Genomic DNA, 21013 nt, shown 5'->3' with positions numbered 1-21013 from the left:
GAACCCGGATCCCTGGCACTGTGAGGCAGCAGTGCTAACCACCGTGCCCCCGGGAATCGAACCCGGATCCCCGGCACTGTGAGGCAGCAGTGCTAACCACTGTGTCACCTCGGTGATATAACAATTCTGTGATTCTGGGAGGCCATTTAAGCTTTTTATTGGCTGGGAACCCATGTGGGTCGGAGAGCACGGGCGGGGGGGTGGGTGAGAGGAAAGTGGGAGTGAGGATGTGGGCAGCAGAGATTGGAAGAGCTCAGGGTGATGGAAGGTGGAACATGGGAGAGCAGCTGGAAGTGTGGTGGAACTGTTGAGTCTGGGGGTGACAAAGGTGTGGATGTGGGTTCCAGCAGAAAATGAGCTGAGACGGGGGAATGTTACAGAGCTGGAAATAGGCAGGGACAGTCTGAAAATACACTCAGTCACTTATCTCAGGGTTAAATGTGACACCAACATTTGGGAGTGACTGGTTCGATCTCAGAACATTAGCAGGGGGCAGGGACGGTGTCAGACACGGAGGATCAGAGTTTATATCAGCGGCAGAAAAGGATGGTTTCATTCTCGATATTTAAGTGGAAGAACTTTCTGTTCATCCAGTAATGGACGCTGGAGAAACTTTCTGATCAACTGGAATAGAGAGTGATGGGGGGATGGAGAGGGATGGAGGGAAGGGGGACGGAGAGCGATGGGGGGATGGGGGGCGATGGAGAGCAATGGGGGGTGGGGGGGATGGGGGGGTGTGTTGGAGAGCAGTGGGGGGTGGGGGGGATGGGGGGGTGTTGGAGAGCAGTGGGGGGTGGGGGGGATGGGGGGGTGTGTTGGAGAGCAGTGGGGGGTGGGGAGGATGGGGGGGGTGTTGGACAGCGAGATATCAGCGTACACATGAAAAGTGACACTGCGCTTTTGGATGATTTCATCACGGAGGCAGCAAAGAAGATGAGAATTCGATCGGATGTCAGAGTGGGGGGGGGTCTTTGGCGGGGAGATTCCAGAGGTAGGAGTGTGGGAGCAGGGAGAGGGGGGAGAGGGGGGACAGGGAGAGGGGGGAGAGGGAGAGGGGGGAGAGGGAGAGGGGGGAGAGGGGGGACAGGGAGAGGAGGGAATGCCGACCCATAGAAAGCAATGAGAGGGACAACACCCGGAGTGAACTGTTTCCAATCGGGGCTAAAGTGAGGGCTCACAGAGGGAGCTGGATCGGGAGGCCAGCGGGAATGGGGCTGAGGAAACAGGAGGGGGATGTGAGGGAGACAGGAGGGAAACTGGAGGAAGGTGGAGGGTGAGAGGAGGGAGGAGATTTGGTCAGGAGGTGAGTGGAAGAGTGGGACAGGGCAGAGACTATTGATTGGATTGGTTAGGAGCTGATTGTAACTGTTGGGATTGACTCTGGCTTTCCGGATGGTTCTGGAATAGTGACTGTTCAGCGCTGGGCCTGGTAATGATTGAAATGTTGCTGAGAGAGTTTAAAGCTGCTATCCAGCACATTGTGAACAGAACATTCCAGTCCTCTCCCAGTCTCTCTCTCTCTCTCCCCCTCTCTCTGTCATAGAATCATACAGTCAGAGAGGTTTACAGCAGGGAAACAGGCCCTTCAGCCCAACCTGTCCATGCTGCCCTTTTGTTTAAACCCCTAAGCTAATCCCAGTTACCTGCATTTGCCCCATATCCTCTACACCCATCGTACCCGTGTAACTGTCTAAATGGTTTTTAAAGACAATTTGTATCCGCCGCTACTGCTACCTCTGGCAGCTTGTTCCAGACACTCACCACCCTCTGGGTGAAGAACTCGCCCCCCTGGACACTTTTGTATCTCTCCCCCTCACCTTAAACCTCTGCCCTCTAGTTTTAGACTCCCCTACAGTTGGGAAAAGATATCGACCATCTCGCTGATCTGTGCCCCTCATTATTTTCTCTGGAACCTCCTCCAGCCCCCTACATCCCCTCCCTATCTCTGTAACCTCCTCCAGCCCCCTACACCCCCTCCCTATCTCTGTAACCTCCTCCAGCCCCCTACACCCCCTCCCTATCTCTGTAACCTCCTCCAGCTCCCTACACCCCCTCCCTATCTCTGTAACCCCCTCCAGCCCCCTACACCCCCTCCCTATCTCTGTAACTGCCTCCAGCCCCCTACACCCCCTCCCTATCTCTGTAACCTCCTCCAGCCCCCTACACCCCCTCCCTATCTCTGTAACCTCCTCCAGCCCCCTACACCCCCTCCCTATCTCTGTAACCTCCTCCAGCCCCTACACCCCCTCCCTATCTCTGTAACCTCCTCCAGCCCCCTACACCCCCTCCCTATCTCTGTAACCTCCTCCAGCCCCGACACCCCCTCCCTATCTCTGTAACCTCCTCCAGTCCCCTACACCCCCTCCCTATCTCTGTAACCTCCTCCAGCCCCGACACCCCCTCCCTATCTCTGTAACCTCCTCCAGTCCCCTACACCCCCTCCCTATCTCTGTAACCTCCTCCAGCCCCGACACCCCCTCCCTATCTCTGTAACCTCCTCCAGCCCCTACACCCCCTCCCTATCTCTGTAACCTCCTCCAGCCCCCTACACACCCTCCCTATCTCTGGAACCTCCATAACCTTCCGGGATATCTGTACTCCTTCTGTCCTGGTCTCCTGAGCATCCCAGTTTGACTGTCTCCAGCGTTAGCTCGATCCTGAGCTCTGGAATTCCTTCCTACCACATTTGCCGATCTCACTTTCCCCTCCTATCTACCCACACCTTTCCCGATCTGTCCCAATGCCTCTTTCTGTAACCCAGTGTCAGCTGCTCCTGTGAATCCCTTTGGAATTTTTTACTATGTTAAAGGCACTAAATAAATGCCAGGTGTTGTTGTTGCCCTCAGGGATCCTGGCCCAGCACACGGTGGAGGAACTGACCGAGGTGGCAAAGACGTATGTGGGCGCCCCCTACGTGAAGTACCTGGAATCGGCTGGCAGCAGGGTGGCAGTGATCAGGTGACACGGGGTCATCGCTCTGTCCACTCACAGCGTGGCCTTAATTCTAATCAAAAACCAGGGTCAGAGGTCAAAGGTTGAAAAACCTGCTGACAATTTGAGATGAACGAGAAAGATTTGCTCAGGAGACACCAACCCCCAGATTTACACGTCTGGGGGTGGGGGGGAGCGGGGGGAGGGTAAAGGGTGGAGGTGGTGGAGTGTGGGGGGGGGGGATGGAGAGGAGGTGGAGGGGTGAGGAGGGATGGGGGGTTGAGTGGGGTGGGGGGTGAGGGGGTGAGGAGGGGTGGGGGGGTGAGTGGGGTGGGGGGTGAGGGGGTGAGGAGGGGTGGGGGGGTGAGTGGGGTGGGGGGTGAGGAGGGGTAGGGGTGAGTGGGGTGGGGGGTGAGGAGGGGTGGGGGTGAGTGGGGTGGGAGGTGAGGGGGTGAGGAGGGGTGGGGGTGAGTGGGGTGGGAGGTGAGGGGGTGAGGAGGGGTGGGGGTGAGTGGGGTGGGGGGTGAGGAGGGGTGGGGGTGAGTGGGGTGGGAGGTGAGGGGGTGAGGAGGGGTGGGGGTGAGTGGGGTGGGGGGTGAGGGGGTGAGGAGGGGTGGGGGGGTGAGTGGGGGTAAGGGGATAAGAGGGTAAGGAGGAGATGGGGCAGTCGGAGGGGTGAGTTATCCCACGGTAATAAAACCCTGAGAAAGAAGGTGATAATTGCATTTCTCTAGAGCCTTTCCCATCCAGCAGACGCCTCCAGTGAAGTCAGTTTGAGTGGAGCCGGTGTGTGATGTGAGGGGTGGAGAAAGGAGGGAACTCGGGGTGAAATAATGGGGCAAAGCACTTAATCCAGTGAAGAGGCAGAACAATGATGAGGGTGACAGGCTGGATAACACCAGGGTCAGGGTCGGGGTCGGGGTCGGTGTGGGGTCAGGGCCAGTGTAAGGGTCAGGGTCGGGGTCAGGGTCAGGGTCGGGGTCGGGGTCAGGGTCAGGGTCAGGGTTGGGGTTGGGGTCAGGGCCAGTGTAAGGGTCAGGGTCAGGGTCAGGGCCAGTGTAAGGGTCAGGGTCAGGGTCAGGGCCAGTGTAAGGGTCAGGGTTGGGGTCGGGGTCAGGGTCGGGGTCGGGGTCAGGGCCAGTGTAAGGGTCAGGGTTGGGGTCGGGGTCAGGGTCGGGGTCGGGGTCAGGGTCGGGGTCGGGGTCAGGGCCAGTGTAAGGGTCAGGGTCGGGGTCGGGGTCAGGGCCAGTGTAAGGGTCAGGGTCGGGGTCAGGGTCAGGGTCGGGGTCAGGGTCAGGGTCGGGGTCGGGGTCAGGGTCAGGGTCGGGGTCAGGGTCGGGGTCGGGGTCGGGGTCGGGGTCAGGGTCGGGGTCGGGGTCGGGGTCAGGGTCGGGGTTGGGGTCAGGGCCAGTGTAAGGGTCAGGGTTGGGGTCGGGGTCAGGGTCGGGGTCAGGGTCAGGGCCAGTGTAAGGGTCAGGGTCAGGGTCGGGGTCAGGGTCGGGGTCGGGGTCAGGGTCGGGGTCGGGGTCAGGGCCAGTGTAAGGGTCAGGGTCGGGGTCGGGGTCAGGGCCAGTGTAAGGGTCAGGGTCGGGGTCAGGGTCAGGGTCGGGGTCAGGGTCAGGGTTGGGGTCGGGGTCAGGGTCAGGGTCGGGGTCAGGGTTGGGGTCGGGGTCGGGGTCGGGGTCGGGGTCAGGGTCAGGGTCGGGGTCGGGGTCGGGGTCAGGGTCGGGGTTGGGGTCAGGGCCAGTGTAAGGGTCAGGGTCGGGGTCAGGGTCAGGGCCAGTGTAAGGGTCAGGGTTGGGGTCGGGGTCAGGGTCGGGGTCAGGGTCGGGGTTGGGGTCAGGGCCAGTGTAAGGGTCAGGGTCGGGGTCAGGGTCGGGGTCGGGGTTGGGGTCAGTGTAAGGGTCAGGGTCGGGGTTGGGGTCAGGGCCAGTGTAAGGGTCAGGGTCGGGGTCGGGGTCAGGGCCAGTGTAAGGGTCAGGGTCGGGGTCAGGGTCGGGGTTGGGGTCAGGGCCAGTGTAAGGGTCAGGGTCGGGGTTGGGGTCAGGGCCAGTGTAAGGGTCAGGGTCGGGGTCAGGGTCAGGGTCGGGGTCAGGGTCAGGGCCAGTTTAAGGGTCGGGGTTGGGGTCAGGGTCGGGGTTGGGTTCAGGGCCAGTGTAAGGGTCAGGGTCAGGGTCGGGGTCGGGGTCGGAGTCAGGGTCAGGGTCGGGGTCGGGGTCGGAGTCAGGGTCAGGGTCGGGGTCGGGGTCGGGGTCGGAGTCAGGGTCAGGGTCGGGGTCGGAGTCAGGGTCAGGGTCGGGGTCGGGGTCGGAGTCAGGGTCAGGGTCGGGGTCGGAGTCAGGGTCAGGGTCAGGGTCAGGGTCGGGGTCGGGGTCGGAGTCAGGGTCGGGGTCAGGGCCAGTGTAAGAGTCAGGGTCAGGGTTGGGGTCAGGGTCGGGGTCGGGGTCAGGGTCAGGGCCAGTGTAAGGGTCAGGGTCAGGGTCAGGGTTGGGGTCGGGGTCGGAGTCAGGGTCGGGGTCAGGGCCAGTGTAAGGGTCAGGGTCAGGGTTGGGGTCAGGGTCAGGGTCGGGGTCAGGGTCAGGGTCGGGGTCGGGGTCAGGGCCAGTGTAAGGGTCAGGGTCAGGGCCAGTGTAAGGGTCAGGGTCGGGGTTGGGGTCGGGGCCAGTGTAAGGGTCAGGGTCGGGGTCGGGGCCAGTGTAAGGGTCAGGGTCAGGAGCAGCTCTATGATGAGGATGGCTAGGTTGGGATTAGGGGTCAAGGTTAACGATTAGGTTTTTGGGGTCAGACAGAGAGAGGACATTGCCCCCATTTCTTCCTGCTTTGCCACTTTGGGTTAGAGTTAGGGTTAAAGGTTAGAGTTAGGGTAAAGGTTGGGATTAGGTTTACGGTTAGGGTTAGGGTTTGGGGATCAGATTAAGGTTAGGGTGAGGGGTTAGGGTTAGGGTCAGGATTAGGGTTAATGTTAGGGTTAGTGTTAGGGTTAGGGTCAGGATTAGGGTTAATGTTAGGGTTAGTGTTAGGGTTAGGGTTAGGATTAGGTTAGGGTTACATTAGGGTTAGGATTAGGGTTAAGGTTTGGGACAAGGTCAGGGTTAGGGTCAAGGTCAGGATTCGGGTTAGGGTTAAGTTTTGGGTTTGTGATTATCAAACTGTGACCTAAGGGTCTTTTATTTGCAGGTTATATCTGAGTGAGAGCGAGTATGTCAAGATTTTTCATTCAATTAATGGGTAAGTGATTAATTCCCTCCTCCTGATTCGACCATTTCATTGAATCTCCAAAAACATCAAGAATTGGAACAAGTCTTTGAGAATTTCTGGTGGCAATGAAACCCCCACCTCCTGATCTTGGGAGGAAAGGCCACTCGCCCATGGGGCACTGATACAGACACCTTCTTCACCAGTTTGAGGACCCGGGGAGACAGCTTCCTACCCGCCAAGAGCTGCCAGCCAATCAGTGCGTGACAGCTAATGTACTCAGCAATGCCATGGCGCTGGTTATTGCCAGAACTGTGCCCCTTGACCCTCCCACCCTGACCCCACTGTAACCCCCACCCCTCACCCACCGCATCTGGGAAGAGTACAGTGGTGGTGGGACGGGGCCCTGTTTATTAATGGGAGGTGGGAATGCTTCAATAATTGGTGCAAACACCAACCCCTCACCTCCTCGGGATCGGCCATCTCTCCCCCTACCTCCTGTGAGGGCAGGAGATTCTAACCAGTGAGTCTACGAATTCTGCTCTTTCACCTTGAGAACAACCTCAGGCCCCCTGGAAAAGGCAATTATTTCACGAGGGCAGTTTGTGTAAAATGGGCCAATGTTCCCAGAGTCCCGGAAATCAAACTCACTGAAATATATCAAATGATGATGGGTTTATTGGGGTAGTTACAGAGAGATTGGTGCCACTGTCTGGGGGACCTCACACGGGTGGGCAGCGTCTCAGGGTCAGAGGGCCAATCATTTAACACGGAAATGAGGAGAAAAGTCTTTGCTAAAACAGTTGTGAATATTTGATATTTTCCTCCGAGGGTTGTGGATTCTCCGTTACTGAATATATTCAACTGGTTTGACAGTTATTGGAAAGTGAGAGGAATATCGGAATAATGAGAAGGGGAGTTCAGGCTGGAGCTCAGTCATGGTCTTAGTGAATTACAGAATGTACTCGAGGGGCAGAGTGTCCACATCTTAAAGGGATGATCCTTTAAAACAGATGAGGAGGAATTTCTTCAGCCAGAGAGTGGTGAATCTGTGGAAACTCTTTGCCACAGAAGGCTGTGGAGTCCAAGTCATTGAGTGTCTTTAAGACAGAGATAGATAGGTTCTTGTTTGATAAGGGAATCAGGGACTGTGGGGAAAAGACAGGAGAATGGGGATCAGAAAAAAATCAGCCATGATTGAATGGCAGAGCAGACTAGATGGGCAGAGTGGCCTCATTCTGCTCCTATGTCTTGTGGTCTTCTGGTTCCTGTCTCTGATGTTGTTATGTAAATGAAACTGATCCATTGACATGCCTATCAACTCTTTGCTTCAGGGGATTTGTTGAGCCAGATTGAGCTCCCTATCTGTCAATCTGTCCTTATCCTGGTCTACAAACAGAACTTCCTCACTGCCTGTCAGCTCCGCCTGCTGTGAGCTCCAACTTACAGCAAATTGTCATTCGATAGATAAGGTGTTGGATGTGAGTCTTGTGTGAGTCTGATTCACTGATCAATACTCAGTGTTTTGGAATTATTGATCTCTGTGTCCCAGGGAACTAAGCCAGCAGCCCATGGAGATGGGAATATTTAAGGTACAGAATGTTCCAAAGCTTGTTGCTGCTGAGTAATGAGGGCCCAGCAACCTGGGTGTATTTTGATAGGTCACCAGATCAGTTCAAAGTTCAGTGAAGAGCAGTTGACAGTAAGGAGGGGCTGCAGTGCAAACTGGGAGAACCCAGGGAGGGGGGATCACAGAAGGTGGAACTGAAACTCTGTGAGGTGAGCTCCTATCAAAAATAACGAGTGGGAGTGATGTTTGGAGAGAATTGTAAGGAGTGGTCTACAAAGATGGAGATTTGATAAATTAGAAAAAGAAAACTTCAGTGAGATTGGTTAACTCACAATGGAACCAAAGTTGGGAGATCTGTTGAGAAATCCATGGACTCTGTCTTGGTTGCATCTGTCATTTATTCCGCAGTGTGATGTGTCTGACCACACTGGTCTGTTAATTCACATGTACCTCACTCTTACCCTCTGTGTTCGAGTTTAAGATAGATATTGTGAACTGTTTTATCTTTCTGATCCTGTACACTGACATTTATTTCTCTTTGTTCAAAGCCAGTGGAACCTTGTGGTTTTATTCACTCAGACAGTGTCTTTAATCTCAAACTTCACCAAATCTCCCCCATGTCCCAATGATCTGATCAAACAGATAAAGTCAGTAAATGTGATCCCAAATTCTTTTGTTACCAGGATCTTGCTGCCGGGAGGAGCTGTGGATTTAGAGACGTCGGAATTTGCCCGAGTTGCTGGCATTTTCTATCGATTGGCATTGAAGGTCAGTAAGTGCCCAAAGCTTCCACACCAGCTCAGTGTGTTTGTGGCTGTGTCTCTGATAGGTGCACTGGGGTAAGGAGAGCACAGAGACACTGGGGCTTTAATCCATGGGAGGGGGTTGGATTCCCATCATCACTGATGAGCAAGTGGGGAACAGAAATCCCACGGCACTCCCTCAGTACTGACCCTCTGACAGTGCAGCACTCCCTCAGCTCTGACCCTCTGACAGTGCGGCACTCCCTCAGCACTGACCCTCTGACAGTGCGGCACTCCCTCAGCACTGACCCTCTGACAGTGCGGCACTCCCTCAGTACTGACCCTCTGACAGTGCGGCACTCCCTCAGTACTGACCCTCTGACAGTGCAACGCTCCCTCAGCACTGACCCTCTGACAGTGCGGCACTCCCTCAGTACTGACCCTCTGACAGTGCGGCACTCCCTCAGCACTGACCCTCTGACAGTGCGGCACTCCCTCAGTACTGACCCTCTGACAGTGCAGCACTCCCTCAGCTCTGACCCTCTGACAGTGCGGCACTCCCTCAGTACTGACCCTCTGACAGTGCAGCACTCCCTCAGCTCTGACCCTCTGACAGTGCGGCACTCCCTCAGCACTGACCCTCTGACAGTGCGGCACTCCCTCGGCACTGACCCTCTGACAGTGCGGCACTCCCTCAGCACTGACCCTCTGACAGTGCGGCACTCCCTCAGTACTGACCCTCTGACAGTGCAGCACTCCCTCAGCTCTGACCCTCTGACAGTGCGGCACTCCCTCAGCACTGACCCTCTGACAGTGCGGCACTCCCTCAGCACTGACCCTCTGACAGTGCGGCACTCCCTCAGCACTGACCCTCTGACAGTGCGGCACTCCCTCAGTACTGACCCTCTGACAGTGCGGCACTCCCTCAGCACTGACCCTCTGACAGTGCGGCACTCCCTCAGCACTGACCCTCTGACAGTGCGGCACTCCCTCAGTACTGACCCTCTGACAGTGCGGCACTCCCTCAGCTCTGCCCCTCTGACAGTGCGGCGCTCCCTCAGCACTGACCCTCTGTCAGTGCAGCACTCCCTCAGCACTGACCCTCTGACAGTGCGGCACTCCCTCAGCACTGCCCCTCTGACAGTGTGGCACTCCCTCAGCACTGACCCTCTGACAGTGCGGCACTCCCTCAGCACTGACCCTCTGACAGTGCGGCACTCCCTCAGCACTGACCCTCTGACAGTGCAGCACTCCCTCAGCACTGACCCTCTGACAGTGCGGCACTCCCTCAGCACTGACCCTCTGACAGTGCGGCAATCCCTCAGCACTGACCCTCTGACAGTGCGGCACTCCCTCAGCACTGACCCTCTGACAGTGCAGCACTCCCTCAGCACTGACCCTCTGACAGTGCAGCACTCCCTCAGCACTGACCCTCTGACAGTGCGGCACTCCCTCGGCACTGACCCTCTGACAGTGCGGCACTCCCTCAGCACTGACCCTCTGACAGTGCGGCACTCCCTCAGCACTGACCCTCTGACAGTGCAGCACTCCCTCGGCACTGACCCTCTGACAGTGCAGCACTCCCTCAGCACTGACCCTCTGACAGTGCGGCACTCCCTCGGCACTGACCCTCTGACAGTGCGGCACTCCCTCAGCACTGACCCTCTGACAGTGCGGCACTCCCTCAGCACTGACCCTCTGACAGTGCGGCGCTCCCTCAGTGCCGACCCCCTGACAGTGCGGCACTCCCTCAGCACTGACCCTCTGACAGTGCGGCACTCCCTCAGCACTGACCCTCTGACAGTGCGGCACTCCCTCAGCACTGACCCTCTGACAGTGCAGCACTCCCTCAGCACTGACCCTCTGACAGTGCAGCACTCCCTCAGCACTGACCCTCTGACAGTGCGGCACTCCCTCGGCACTGACCCTCTGACAGTGCGGCACTCCCTCAGCACTGACCCTCTGACAGTGCGGCACTCCCTCAGCACTGACCCTCTGACAGTGCAGCACTCCCTCAGCACTGACCCTCTGACAGTGCAGCACTCCCTCAGCACTGACCCTCTGACAGTGCGGCACTCCCTCGGCACTGACCCTCTGACAGTGCGGCACTCCCTCAGCACTGACCCTCTGACAGTGCGGCACTCCCTCAGCACTGACCCTCTGACAGTGCGGCGCTCCCTCAGTGCCGACCCCCTGACAGTGCGGCACTCCCTCAGCACTGACCCTCTGACAGTGCGGCACTCCCTCAGCACTGACCCTCTGACAGTGCGGCACTCCCTCAGCACTGACCCTCTGACAGTGCGGCACTCCCTCGGCACTGACCCTCTGACAGTGCGGCACTCCCTCAGCACTGACCCTCTGACAGTGCGGCGCTCCCTCAGCACTGACCCTCTGACAGTGCGGCACTCCCTCAGTACTGACCCTCTGACAGTGCGGCACTCCCTCAGCACTGACCCTCTGACAGTGCGGCGCTCCCTCAGCACTGACCCTCTGACAGTGCAGCACTCCCTCAGCACTGACCCTCTGACAGTGCAGCACTCCCTCAGCACTGACCCTCTGACAGTGCAGCGCTCCCTCAGCACTGACCCTCTGACAGTGCGGCACTCCCTCAGTACTGACCCTCTGACAGTGCGGCACTCCCTCAGTACTGACCCTCTGACAGTGCGGCGCTCCCTCAGCACTGACCCTCTGACAGTGCGGCACTCCCTCAGCACTGACCCTCTGACAGTGCGGCGCTCCCTCAGTGCCGACCCCCTGACAGTGCGGCACTCCCTCAGCACTGACCCTCTGACAGTGCGGCACTCCCTCAGCACTGACCCTCTGACAGTGCGGCACTCCCTCAGCACTGACCCTCTGACAGTGCGGCACTCCCTCAGCACTGACCCTCTGACAGTGCAGCACTCCCTCAGCACTGACCCTCTGACAGTGCAGCACTCCCTCAGCACTGACCCTCTGACAGTGCGGCACTCCCTCGGCACTGACCCTCTGACAGTGCGGCACTCCCTCAGCACTGACCCTCTGACAGTGCGGCACTCCCTCAGCACTGACCCTCTGACAGTGCAGCACTCCCTCAGCACTGACCCTCTGACAGTGCAGCACTCCCTCAGCACTGACCCTCTGACAGTGCGGCACTCCCTCGGCACTGACCCTCTGACAGTGCGGCACTCCCTCAGCACTGACCCTCTGACAGTGCGGCACTCCCTCAGCACTGACCCTCTGACAGTGCGGCGCTCCCTCAGTGCCGACCCCCTGACAGTGCGGCACTCCCTCAGCACTGACCCTCTGACAGTGCGGCACTCCCTCAGCACTGACCCTCTGACAGTGCGGCACTCCCTCAGCACTGACCCTCTGACAGTGCGGCACTCCCTCGGCACTGACCCTCTGACAGTGCGGCACTCCCTCAGCACTGACCCTCTGACAGTGCAGCACTCCCTCAGTACTGACCCTCTGACAGTGCAGCACTCTCTACTATCACAGCATTCACCACAATCTCCCCAAGCCCCCATTTCTCTGGGACACGGTGTTGGGTACAGTGTTGCTCTCTGTGCAGATGGGATTGTGTTTGTGTTGCTTTATATTTCTGTGATTATCTCTGGTTGACACAGGCTTGTGACCAGGGTGACTATTTTCCAATCTGGGGAACATGTCTCGGACATCAGCTACTGACCGCTTTGACAGCTGGAGAGGATCTACTGACACAGACCGATAGCTCTAATGTAGCACTGACACTGGAGCTTACCGAGGGTAAGGGAGAGTCACATCTTCAATCCGCCATCTTTCCTGGTGAGAACGGAGCTCGAATGGAATTATAGAACCTTAGTTCAGTCGCACTTGGAATATAGTGTTCAACTCTGGTTGCCACACTACCAGAAGGATGTGGAGGCTTTGGAGAGGGAACAGAAAAGATTTACCAGGATGTTGCCTGGTACGGAGGGCATTAGATATGAGGAGAGGTTGGAGAAACTTGGTTTGTTCTCACTGGAGTGACGGAGGTTGAGGGGAGACCTGATAGAAGTCTACAAGATTATGAGGGGCACGGACAGAGTGGATAGTCAGAAGCTTCTTCCCAGGGTGGAAGATTCAATTGCTTGGGGGCACAGGTTTAAGGTGCGAGGGGCAAGGTTTAAAGGAGATGTACGAGGCAGGTTTTTTACACAGGGAGTAGTGGGTGCCTGGAACTCGTTGCCAGGGGAAGAAGTGGAGGCGGATACGGTAGTGACTTTTAAGGGGAGTCTTGACAAGTACATGAATAGGATGGGAATAGAGGGATATGGTCCCTGGAAGGGTAGGGGGTTTTAGTTGAGTTGGACAGCATGGTCAGTGCAGGCTTGGTGGGCCGAAGGGCCTGTTCCTGTGCTGGAATTTTCTTTGTTCTTTTTATTGATTTGTGGGAGATGGCTGTCACTGGCTGGGTCAGGATTTATTGCCCATCCCGAGTTACCCTTGAGAAGGTGGGGGTGAGCTGCCTTCTTGAATCGCTGCAGTCCACGTGCTGTGGATTGACCCACAATGCCGTTAGGGAGGGAATTCCAGGATTTTGACGCAGTGACAGTGAAGGAACGGTGATATATTTCCAAGTCAGAACCTGAGTGGCTCGGAGGGGAACTTGCAGGTTGGGGTGTTCCCATGTATCTGCTGCCCTCGTCCTTCTAGATGGAAGTGCTGGTGGGTTTGGAAGGTGCTGTCTCAGGATCTTTGGTGAATTGCTGCAGTGCATCTTGTAGATGGTACACACTGAGCATCGGGGGTGGAGGGAGTGGGTGTTTGTGGATGGGGGGCCAATAAAGCGGGCCTGCTTTGTCCTGGATGGTGTTGAGCTTCTTGAGTGTTGGAGCTGCTCCCATCCAGGCAAATGGGGAGTATTCCATCACACTCCTGACTTGTACCTTGTGGATGGTGGACAGGCTTTGGGGAGTCAGGAGGTGGGTTACTTCCCACAGGATTCCCACCTCTGAGCTGCTCTTGTAGCCGCTGTGTTTATGTAGTGAGTCCAGTTGAGTTTCTGGTCAATGGTAACCTCAAGGATGTTGACAGTATGGGACATTCAGTGATGGTGGCACCATTGAATGTCAAGGGGCGGTGGTTAGAGTGTCTCTTATTGGAGATGATCATTACTGCCACTTGTCAGCCCAGTGAGAATGGGGTGAGAATGGGGTGAGAATGGAGTGAGAATGGGGTGAGAATGGAGTGAGAATGGGGTGAGAATGGGGTGAGAATGGAGTGAGAATGGGGTGAGAATGGAGTGAGAATGGGGTGAGAATGGGGTAAGACTGGAGATCCCTTCCCTCAGTCCTCCTGCTTCTCTGAACCATGAGGAATTTGTATGTCTGCCTCCGGATTGGAAAACTTCTGCCTGCAAGATCTCTTCCTATCCAATCAGGTCCTGCCATGGGGCTGGGTGGGTTGATCAGTAATCTACTTTCTCACTGGATTAACTCAGGTGGAGAAGGCCATTTGGCCCATTTATCTCAACCCTTCTCCTTCACCATCACACTATCAGCCTCATGAGGCTTACCTCACTCTCCCCTCCCCCTCTGCACAGTCTGATCCCATACGCAGAGGATCCACACAGCTGACACACACATGTCTCTCTTTCAGAAGCAAAATCAAGTCAAATGTTTAAAGATTTCCCCCCGGATTTGATGAGAATTTTATCTGAAAAACCACTTACTGGAAATTTCCACAAATTCAGCATCACAGAGCGAGTGAGTGAAGGGACACGGCGTCGAGGGACCAGAGAGGACGATTGAGGGAGATGGAAGAGAATAGGGGAGGATGGGGAGGGGGAGGAGGATGGGGAGGGGGAGGAGGATGGGGGAGGGGGAGAGGGGAGGAGGATGGGGAGGGGGAGGAGGATGGGGGAGGGGGAGGAGGATGGGGAGGGGGAGGAGGATGGGGGAGGGGGGAGGAGGATGAGGGAGGGGGAGGAGGATGAGGAAGGGAGGAGGATGGGGAAGGGGGAGGATGGGGGAGGTGGAGGAGGATGGGGGAGGGGGAGGAGGATGAGGGAGGGGGGAGGAGGATGGGGAGGGGGAGGAGGATGGGGGAGGGGGGAGGAGGATGGGGAGGGGGGAGGAGGATGAGGAAGGGAGGAGGATGGGGAGGGGGGAGGAGGATGGGGGAGGGGGAGGAGGATGGGGAGGGGGGAGGAGGATGGGGGGGAAGGAGGATGGGGAGGGGGTAGGATTGGGAGGGGAGGAGGATGGGGGAGGGGAGAGGGGATGGAGATCAAGGGAGGGAGATGGGATGAAGGAGATAGGGAGAATGATGGAGGAGGGGGAGGGAGAATGTGGGGGATGGGAAGAAGAATGTACAGTAGGGGAATGTGGGGATAGGGAGGTGGATGGAATGAGGGGAGGGTAAACAAGGAGGAGGAACAAGCAGAGATGGAGTGAAGTTAAGGATAAGGGTTCAGTGTGAGAGTCAAGGATGACGGTTCTGAGTGAGGGTTCAGAGTGAGGGTCAAGGGTGATGGTTCAGGACGAGGGTGAGGGTTCAGGGTGAGGGTCGAGGGTGATGGTTCAGGACGAGGGTCGAGGGTGAGGGTTGAGGGTGAGGGTTGAGGGTGAGGGTTGAGGGTGAGGGTTGAGGGTGAGGGTTGAGGGTGAGGGTTGAGGGTGAGGGTGGAGGGTGAGGGTTGAGGGTGAGGGTTGAGGGTGAGGGTTGAGGGTGAGGGTTGAGGGTGAGGGTGAGGGTCGAGGTTGAGGGTGGAGGGTGAGGGTTGAGGGTGAGGGTCGAGGTTGAGGGTGGAGGGTGAGGGTCGAGGGTGAGGGTGGAGGGTGAGGGTTTGTGAAGGAGGGAGGGAATGTGAGAGAGATTGGGTGGGGGGAGTGGGGAAAGGGAGGAATTAGGGAGTTTCTGGAGGGGGTTTGGGGTGGGATTGGATCGGATGTTACTCTGCAAATCTTCACATTCCTGTTTCATTCCCAGACGTTTGTAAACAATCCAACATTGCGATCCTTCTACAGACTGATCTCCACCAGCACCGACCGACAGGGGGTTCGCTTCGTCTCCACGATGGAAGGTCAGGGGGGTGAGGGGACAGTCTGACTCACGGGGAACTCAGCGAGGGACATTCTCCCCCTGCCCACTCCCCCAGTGACTACTGCAGCCTGACAGCTGGACTGAGCTCCGACACGCAGCCTCCCCTAGTCAAATATCTGGGCAGTACTGATCGGGGTACTGGGCAGCGCGGGGAGGGGGGAGCAGTCAGAGCTCATCGACACACAAATAAGGGCAGGAACTCAGGGAGACACGGCCGGAGGGCCCCCCCTCCCTGTCTCTACAGCTGTGACTGTCTACAGGTGCACACTCCCCCACTGACACACCCACTGACACACTCACCCACTGACACACACACCCACTGACACACACACCCACTGACACACTCCCCCACTGACACACCCACTGACACACTCACCCACTGACACACACACCCACTGACACACACACCCACTGACACACTCACCCACTGACACACTCACCCACTGACACACTCACCCACTGACACACACACTCACTGACACACACACCCACTGACACACTCACCCACTGACACACTCACCCACTGACACACACACCCACTGACACACACACCCACTGACACACTCACCCACTGACACACTCACCCACTGACACACACACCCACTGACACACACACCCACTGACACACTCACCCACTGACACACACCACTGACACACTCACCCACTGACACACTCACCCACTGACACACTCACTCACTGACACACTCACTCACTGACACACACACCCACTGACACACTCACTCACTGACACACACACTCACTGACACACACACCCACTGACACACTCACTCACTGACACACACACCCACTGACACACTCACTCACAGACACACTCACCCACTGACACACTCACCCACTGACACACTCCCCCACTGACACACTCCCCCACTGACACACACACCCACTGACACACTCACCCACTGACACACTCACCCACTGACACACTCACTCACTGACACACACACCCACTGACACACACACCCACTGACACACTCCCCCACTGACACACTCACCCACTGACACACTCACCCACTGACACACTCACTCACTGACACACACACCCACTGACACACTCACCCACTGACACACTCACCCACTGACACACTCCCCCACTGACACACTCACCCACTGACACACACACCCACTGACACACACACCCACTGACACACTCACTCACTGACACACACACCCACTGACACACTCCCCCACTGACACACTCCCCCACTGACACACTCACCCACTGACACACTCACCCACTGACACACTCCCCCACTGACACACTCACCCACTGACACACTCACCCACTGACACACTCACTCACTGACACACACACCCACTGACACACTCCCCCACTGACACACTCCCCCACTGACACACTCACCCACTGACACACTCACTCACTGACACACACACCCACTGACACACTCACCCACTGACACACTCCCCCACTGACACACTCACCCACTGACACACTCACCCACTGACACACTCCCCCACTGACACACTCACCCACTGACACACACACCCACTGACACACACACCCACTGACACACTCACCCACTGACACACTCACCCACTGACACACTCACCCACTGACACACTCCCCCACTGACACACTCACTCACTGACATACTCACCCATTGACACACTCACTCACTGACACACTCCCCCACTGACACACTCCCCCACTGACACACTCACTCACTGACATACTCACCCATTGACACACTCCCCCACTGACACACTCCCCCACTGACACACTCCCCCACTGACATACTCACCCATTGACACACTCACCCACTGACACACTCACCCATTGACACACTCACCCACTGACACACGCACCCACTGACACACGCACCCACTGACACACGCACCCACTGATACACTCACCCAGTGACACACTCGCCCAGTGACACACTCGCCCAGTGACACACGCACCCACTGACACACTCACCCACTGACACACGCACCCACTGACACACGCACCCACTGACACACTCCCCCACTGACACACGCACCCACTGACACACTCCCCCACTGACACACTCCCCCACTGACACACTCACCCACTGACACACTCACCCACTGACACACTCACCCACTGACACACACACTCACTGACACACACACTCACTGACACACTCACCCACTGACACACTCATAAGAACATAAGAAATAGGAGCAGGAGTAGGCCATCCAGCCCCTCGAGCCTGCCCCGCCATTCAATAAGATCATGGCTGATCTGTCGTGGCTCAGTTCCACATTCCCGCCCTCTCCCCATAACCCTTAATCCCCTCTCTTATCAAAAACCCATCAACCCGCTTCTTAAAAATATTTAGCGAGGCAGCCTCCACCACTTCAACAGGCAGAGAATTCCAGAGATTCACCACCCTTTGAGTGAAGAAGTTCCTCACTCACTCACTGACACACTCACCCACTGACACACTCACCCACTGTCACACTCACCCAGTGACACACTCACCCAGTGACACACTCACCCAGTGACACACTCACCCAGTGACACACTCACCCACTGACATACTCACCCACTGACACACTCACCCACTGACACACTCACCCACTGACACACTCACCCACTGACACACTGACACACTCACCCACTGACACACTCACCCACTGTCACACTCACCCACTGACACACTCACTCACTGACACACTCACCCACTGACACACTGACACACTCACCCACTGACACACTCACCCACTGACACACTCACCCACTGTCACACTCACCCACTGACACACTCACCCACTGACACACTCACCCACTGTCACACTCACCCACTGTCACACTCACCCACTGACACACTCACCCACTGTCACACTCACCCACTGACACACTCACCCACTGACACACTCACCTAGTGACACACTCCCCCACTGACACACTCACCCACTGACACACTCACCCACTGACACACTCACCCACTGTCACACTCACTCACTGTCACACTCACCCACTGTCACACTCACCCAGTGACACACTCACCCAGTGACACACACTCACTGTCACACTCCCCCGCTGACAACTCACCCACTGACACACTCACCCACTGTCACACTCACTCACTGTCACACTCACCCACTGACACACTCCCCCACTGACACACTCACCCACTGACACACTCACCCACTGACACACTCACCCACTGACACACTCACCCACTGTCACACTCACTCACTGTCACACTCACCCACTGACACACTCACCCAGTGACACACTCACCCAGTGACACACTCACTCACTGTCACACTTACCCATGGTCACAGTCACCCAGTAGTTGAGGTGCTGAGGTTGTTTTTGTGCTGAGGCCTGTTCCTTTCTCCTGTAGCGTTCCGATATCCGTTCTATGGAACTCAGTGGCACCCTGAAGCGAACCGGTTTATCTGGAAGGAGAGTTTAAACGTTCCTCATTGTGCGCTCGGAGTCCGGATATCCGCCCTATTGGCTGAGTTCTTCGTAAATGAAGGTTAGACATACAGATGTTTTAGTTTGTGTGCTTTCATAAGAAGCTAAAAAAAAAAGTGGCCATTCAGCCCCTCGAGCTGCTGCACCATTCTGTACTATCACGGCAGATCACATCTCAGCTTCACCTCCACTTTCCTGCCTGTTCACCTTCACCCTTCATCCCATTACTAATTATAAACCTGTCCACCTCGTCCTTAAATTTACTCCGTGTCCCGGTATCCACCATACTCTGGGGCGGTAAATTCCACAGATTCACCACTCTTTGAGAGGAATAATTTCTCCCCACCGCTGTTTTAAATCTGCTACCCTTTATCCTAAAACTATAACCTCTTTTCTAGATTGCCCTACAAGAGTAAACGTCCTCTTCATGTCCATCCTGTCAATCCCATTTATCATGTCATATCCCTCAATTAGATCTGCTCTCATTCTTCTAAACTCCAGGGAGTATTGGCCTAAACTGTTCAATCTCTCTTCATAAAACAAACCCCCACTCTCTGGGATCAATCTAGTGAACCTTCTCTGAACCGTCCTCCAATGCCACTGCATCCCTCCTCAAGCTGGGGGAGAAAACCTGAGCCCAATACTCCGGGTGCTTTGTCCAGTAGCAGCGACACTTCCCTGCTTTTATATTCTATTCCACTTGCCTTCGTTATTCCCTGCACATGAGCTTTCTGTGATTCATGCACAAGGACACCCAGATCCCTCTGCAACAATGCATCCTGAAGTTTCTCCCCAGTTTGATAATAATTTGCCTTTGTATTTTTCCTACCAAAATGGATAACCTCCCACTGATCCACATTAAACTGAAAGATTTTGCTCCAATCATTTAATCTATCCATATTTGTTTTTATTCATTAATGGCACACGGGCATTGCTGGTTGGCAGAATTTATTATCCATTCCTAGTTGCCCTGGAGAAGGTGGCGGTGAGCTGCCTTCTTGAATCGCTGCAGTCCCTGTGCAGCGTGTAAATCTCTTATTTCATTATCGCAACTTACTGTCCCACCTATTTCACTCTTATTTGTAAATTAGGCTATGGTACCTTCCATCCCCCTGCATCCATGTCATTAACATAAATTATAAATAGTTGGGGCCTGAGGACTGAACCCTGTGGCTTGCCAACAGAAACAGACCCTTTTACCCCAACTCTCTGCTTTCAATTTGTCCTCAATCCTCCACCTGCGCTAATTAATAACCCATCATCCCACGTGATCTAACTTGTGAATTAACCTTTTGTGCGGCACCTTATTAAACACCTTCCATAAGTCCTGGTAAACTACATCGACAGGGTCCCCATTATCCAATACATCTTTGAAGAACGCAAGCAAATCAGTCAAGCACGATTGGCCCTTTATAAAACCATGCTGACTCTGATGGATTGTGTTTTGACTTTCCAAAGGTCCTGTTAAGAATGGATTCCAACAATTTCCCAATGACTGATGTTAAACTAATTGGCTAATAGTTTCCTACATTTTGCCCTCCCCTCCCCACTTTTTGAATAAGTGCATTAAATTAGCAGGTTTCCAATCCAATAAAACCTCTCCTGTGTCCAGGGGAATGTTTGTGAGATTCAGTTTATGTTTTGTTTTCACTAAATCGTGGAAATCGGAAATAGGGAAATAGGGAAGCACTTTGGGTGGGGTTTTCCGATTGTGATTGTGCCAAGGCTGGATGTTCCCGCCTGAGGATAATGGACATTCGTATGGTCCACTCCACCCGCTGCGAGTCCCATTGGGGGCCGGAGAGGAAAATTCCCCTTTTGGTAGCAAATTACCTAACGATGAGGGATGGTGATGATGGGGTCACTTCAGTGACCCTAATATTGGACTGAAAGTGACATTGAAAAGGACCATGAGGTGTGATCATACAGTATCAGAGCACCTCCTAGCTCAGTGAGGAATGAAACTGAGCTGGTCCTCGCCCTGGGGATTGAAATGGGACAGGTTTCAATGGGAGTGCAGTTAGGAAACAGTGATCATAATATCATCAAGCTTAGAAATAAGGAAAAGGATATGAAAAAATTAACAGTGAAAATCCT

The 21013-nt window shown here is 55.6% G+C and overlaps 1 protein-coding gene across 1 annotated transcript in view; it reads left to right on the top strand.

Moving 5' to 3' along the window:
* Positions 1-21013, top strand: part of LOC145354259 (gamma-glutamyl hydrolase-like) — a 28773-nt gene that overhangs the window by 3494 nt on the left and 4266 nt on the right. The window contains exons 3-9 of the mRNA XM_080205348.1: positions 2847-2958; positions 6109-6159; positions 8380-8464; positions 12045-12183; positions 14038-14144; positions 15370-15463; positions 18840-18977. Of these exons, the coding sequence (XP_080061474.1) occupies positions 2847-2958; positions 6109-6159; positions 8380-8464; positions 12045-12183; positions 14038-14144; positions 15370-15463; positions 18840-18977 (726 nt within the window). The remainder of the gene's footprint in view (positions 1-2846; positions 2959-6108; positions 6160-8379; positions 8465-12044; positions 12184-14037; positions 14145-15369; positions 15464-18839; positions 18978-21013) is intronic.

This window comes from Carcharhinus amblyrhynchos, chromosome 17 (genome assembly GCF_965287045.1).
Source record: "Carcharhinus amblyrhynchos chromosome 17, sCarAmb.v2.hapA, whole genome shotgun sequence".
In the NCBI taxonomy this organism is placed as follows: domain Eukaryota; kingdom Metazoa; phylum Chordata; class Chondrichthyes; order Carcharhiniformes; family Carcharhinidae; genus Carcharhinus; species Carcharhinus amblyrhynchos.
This window is presented reverse-complemented; position numbering and strand designations above follow the sequence as displayed.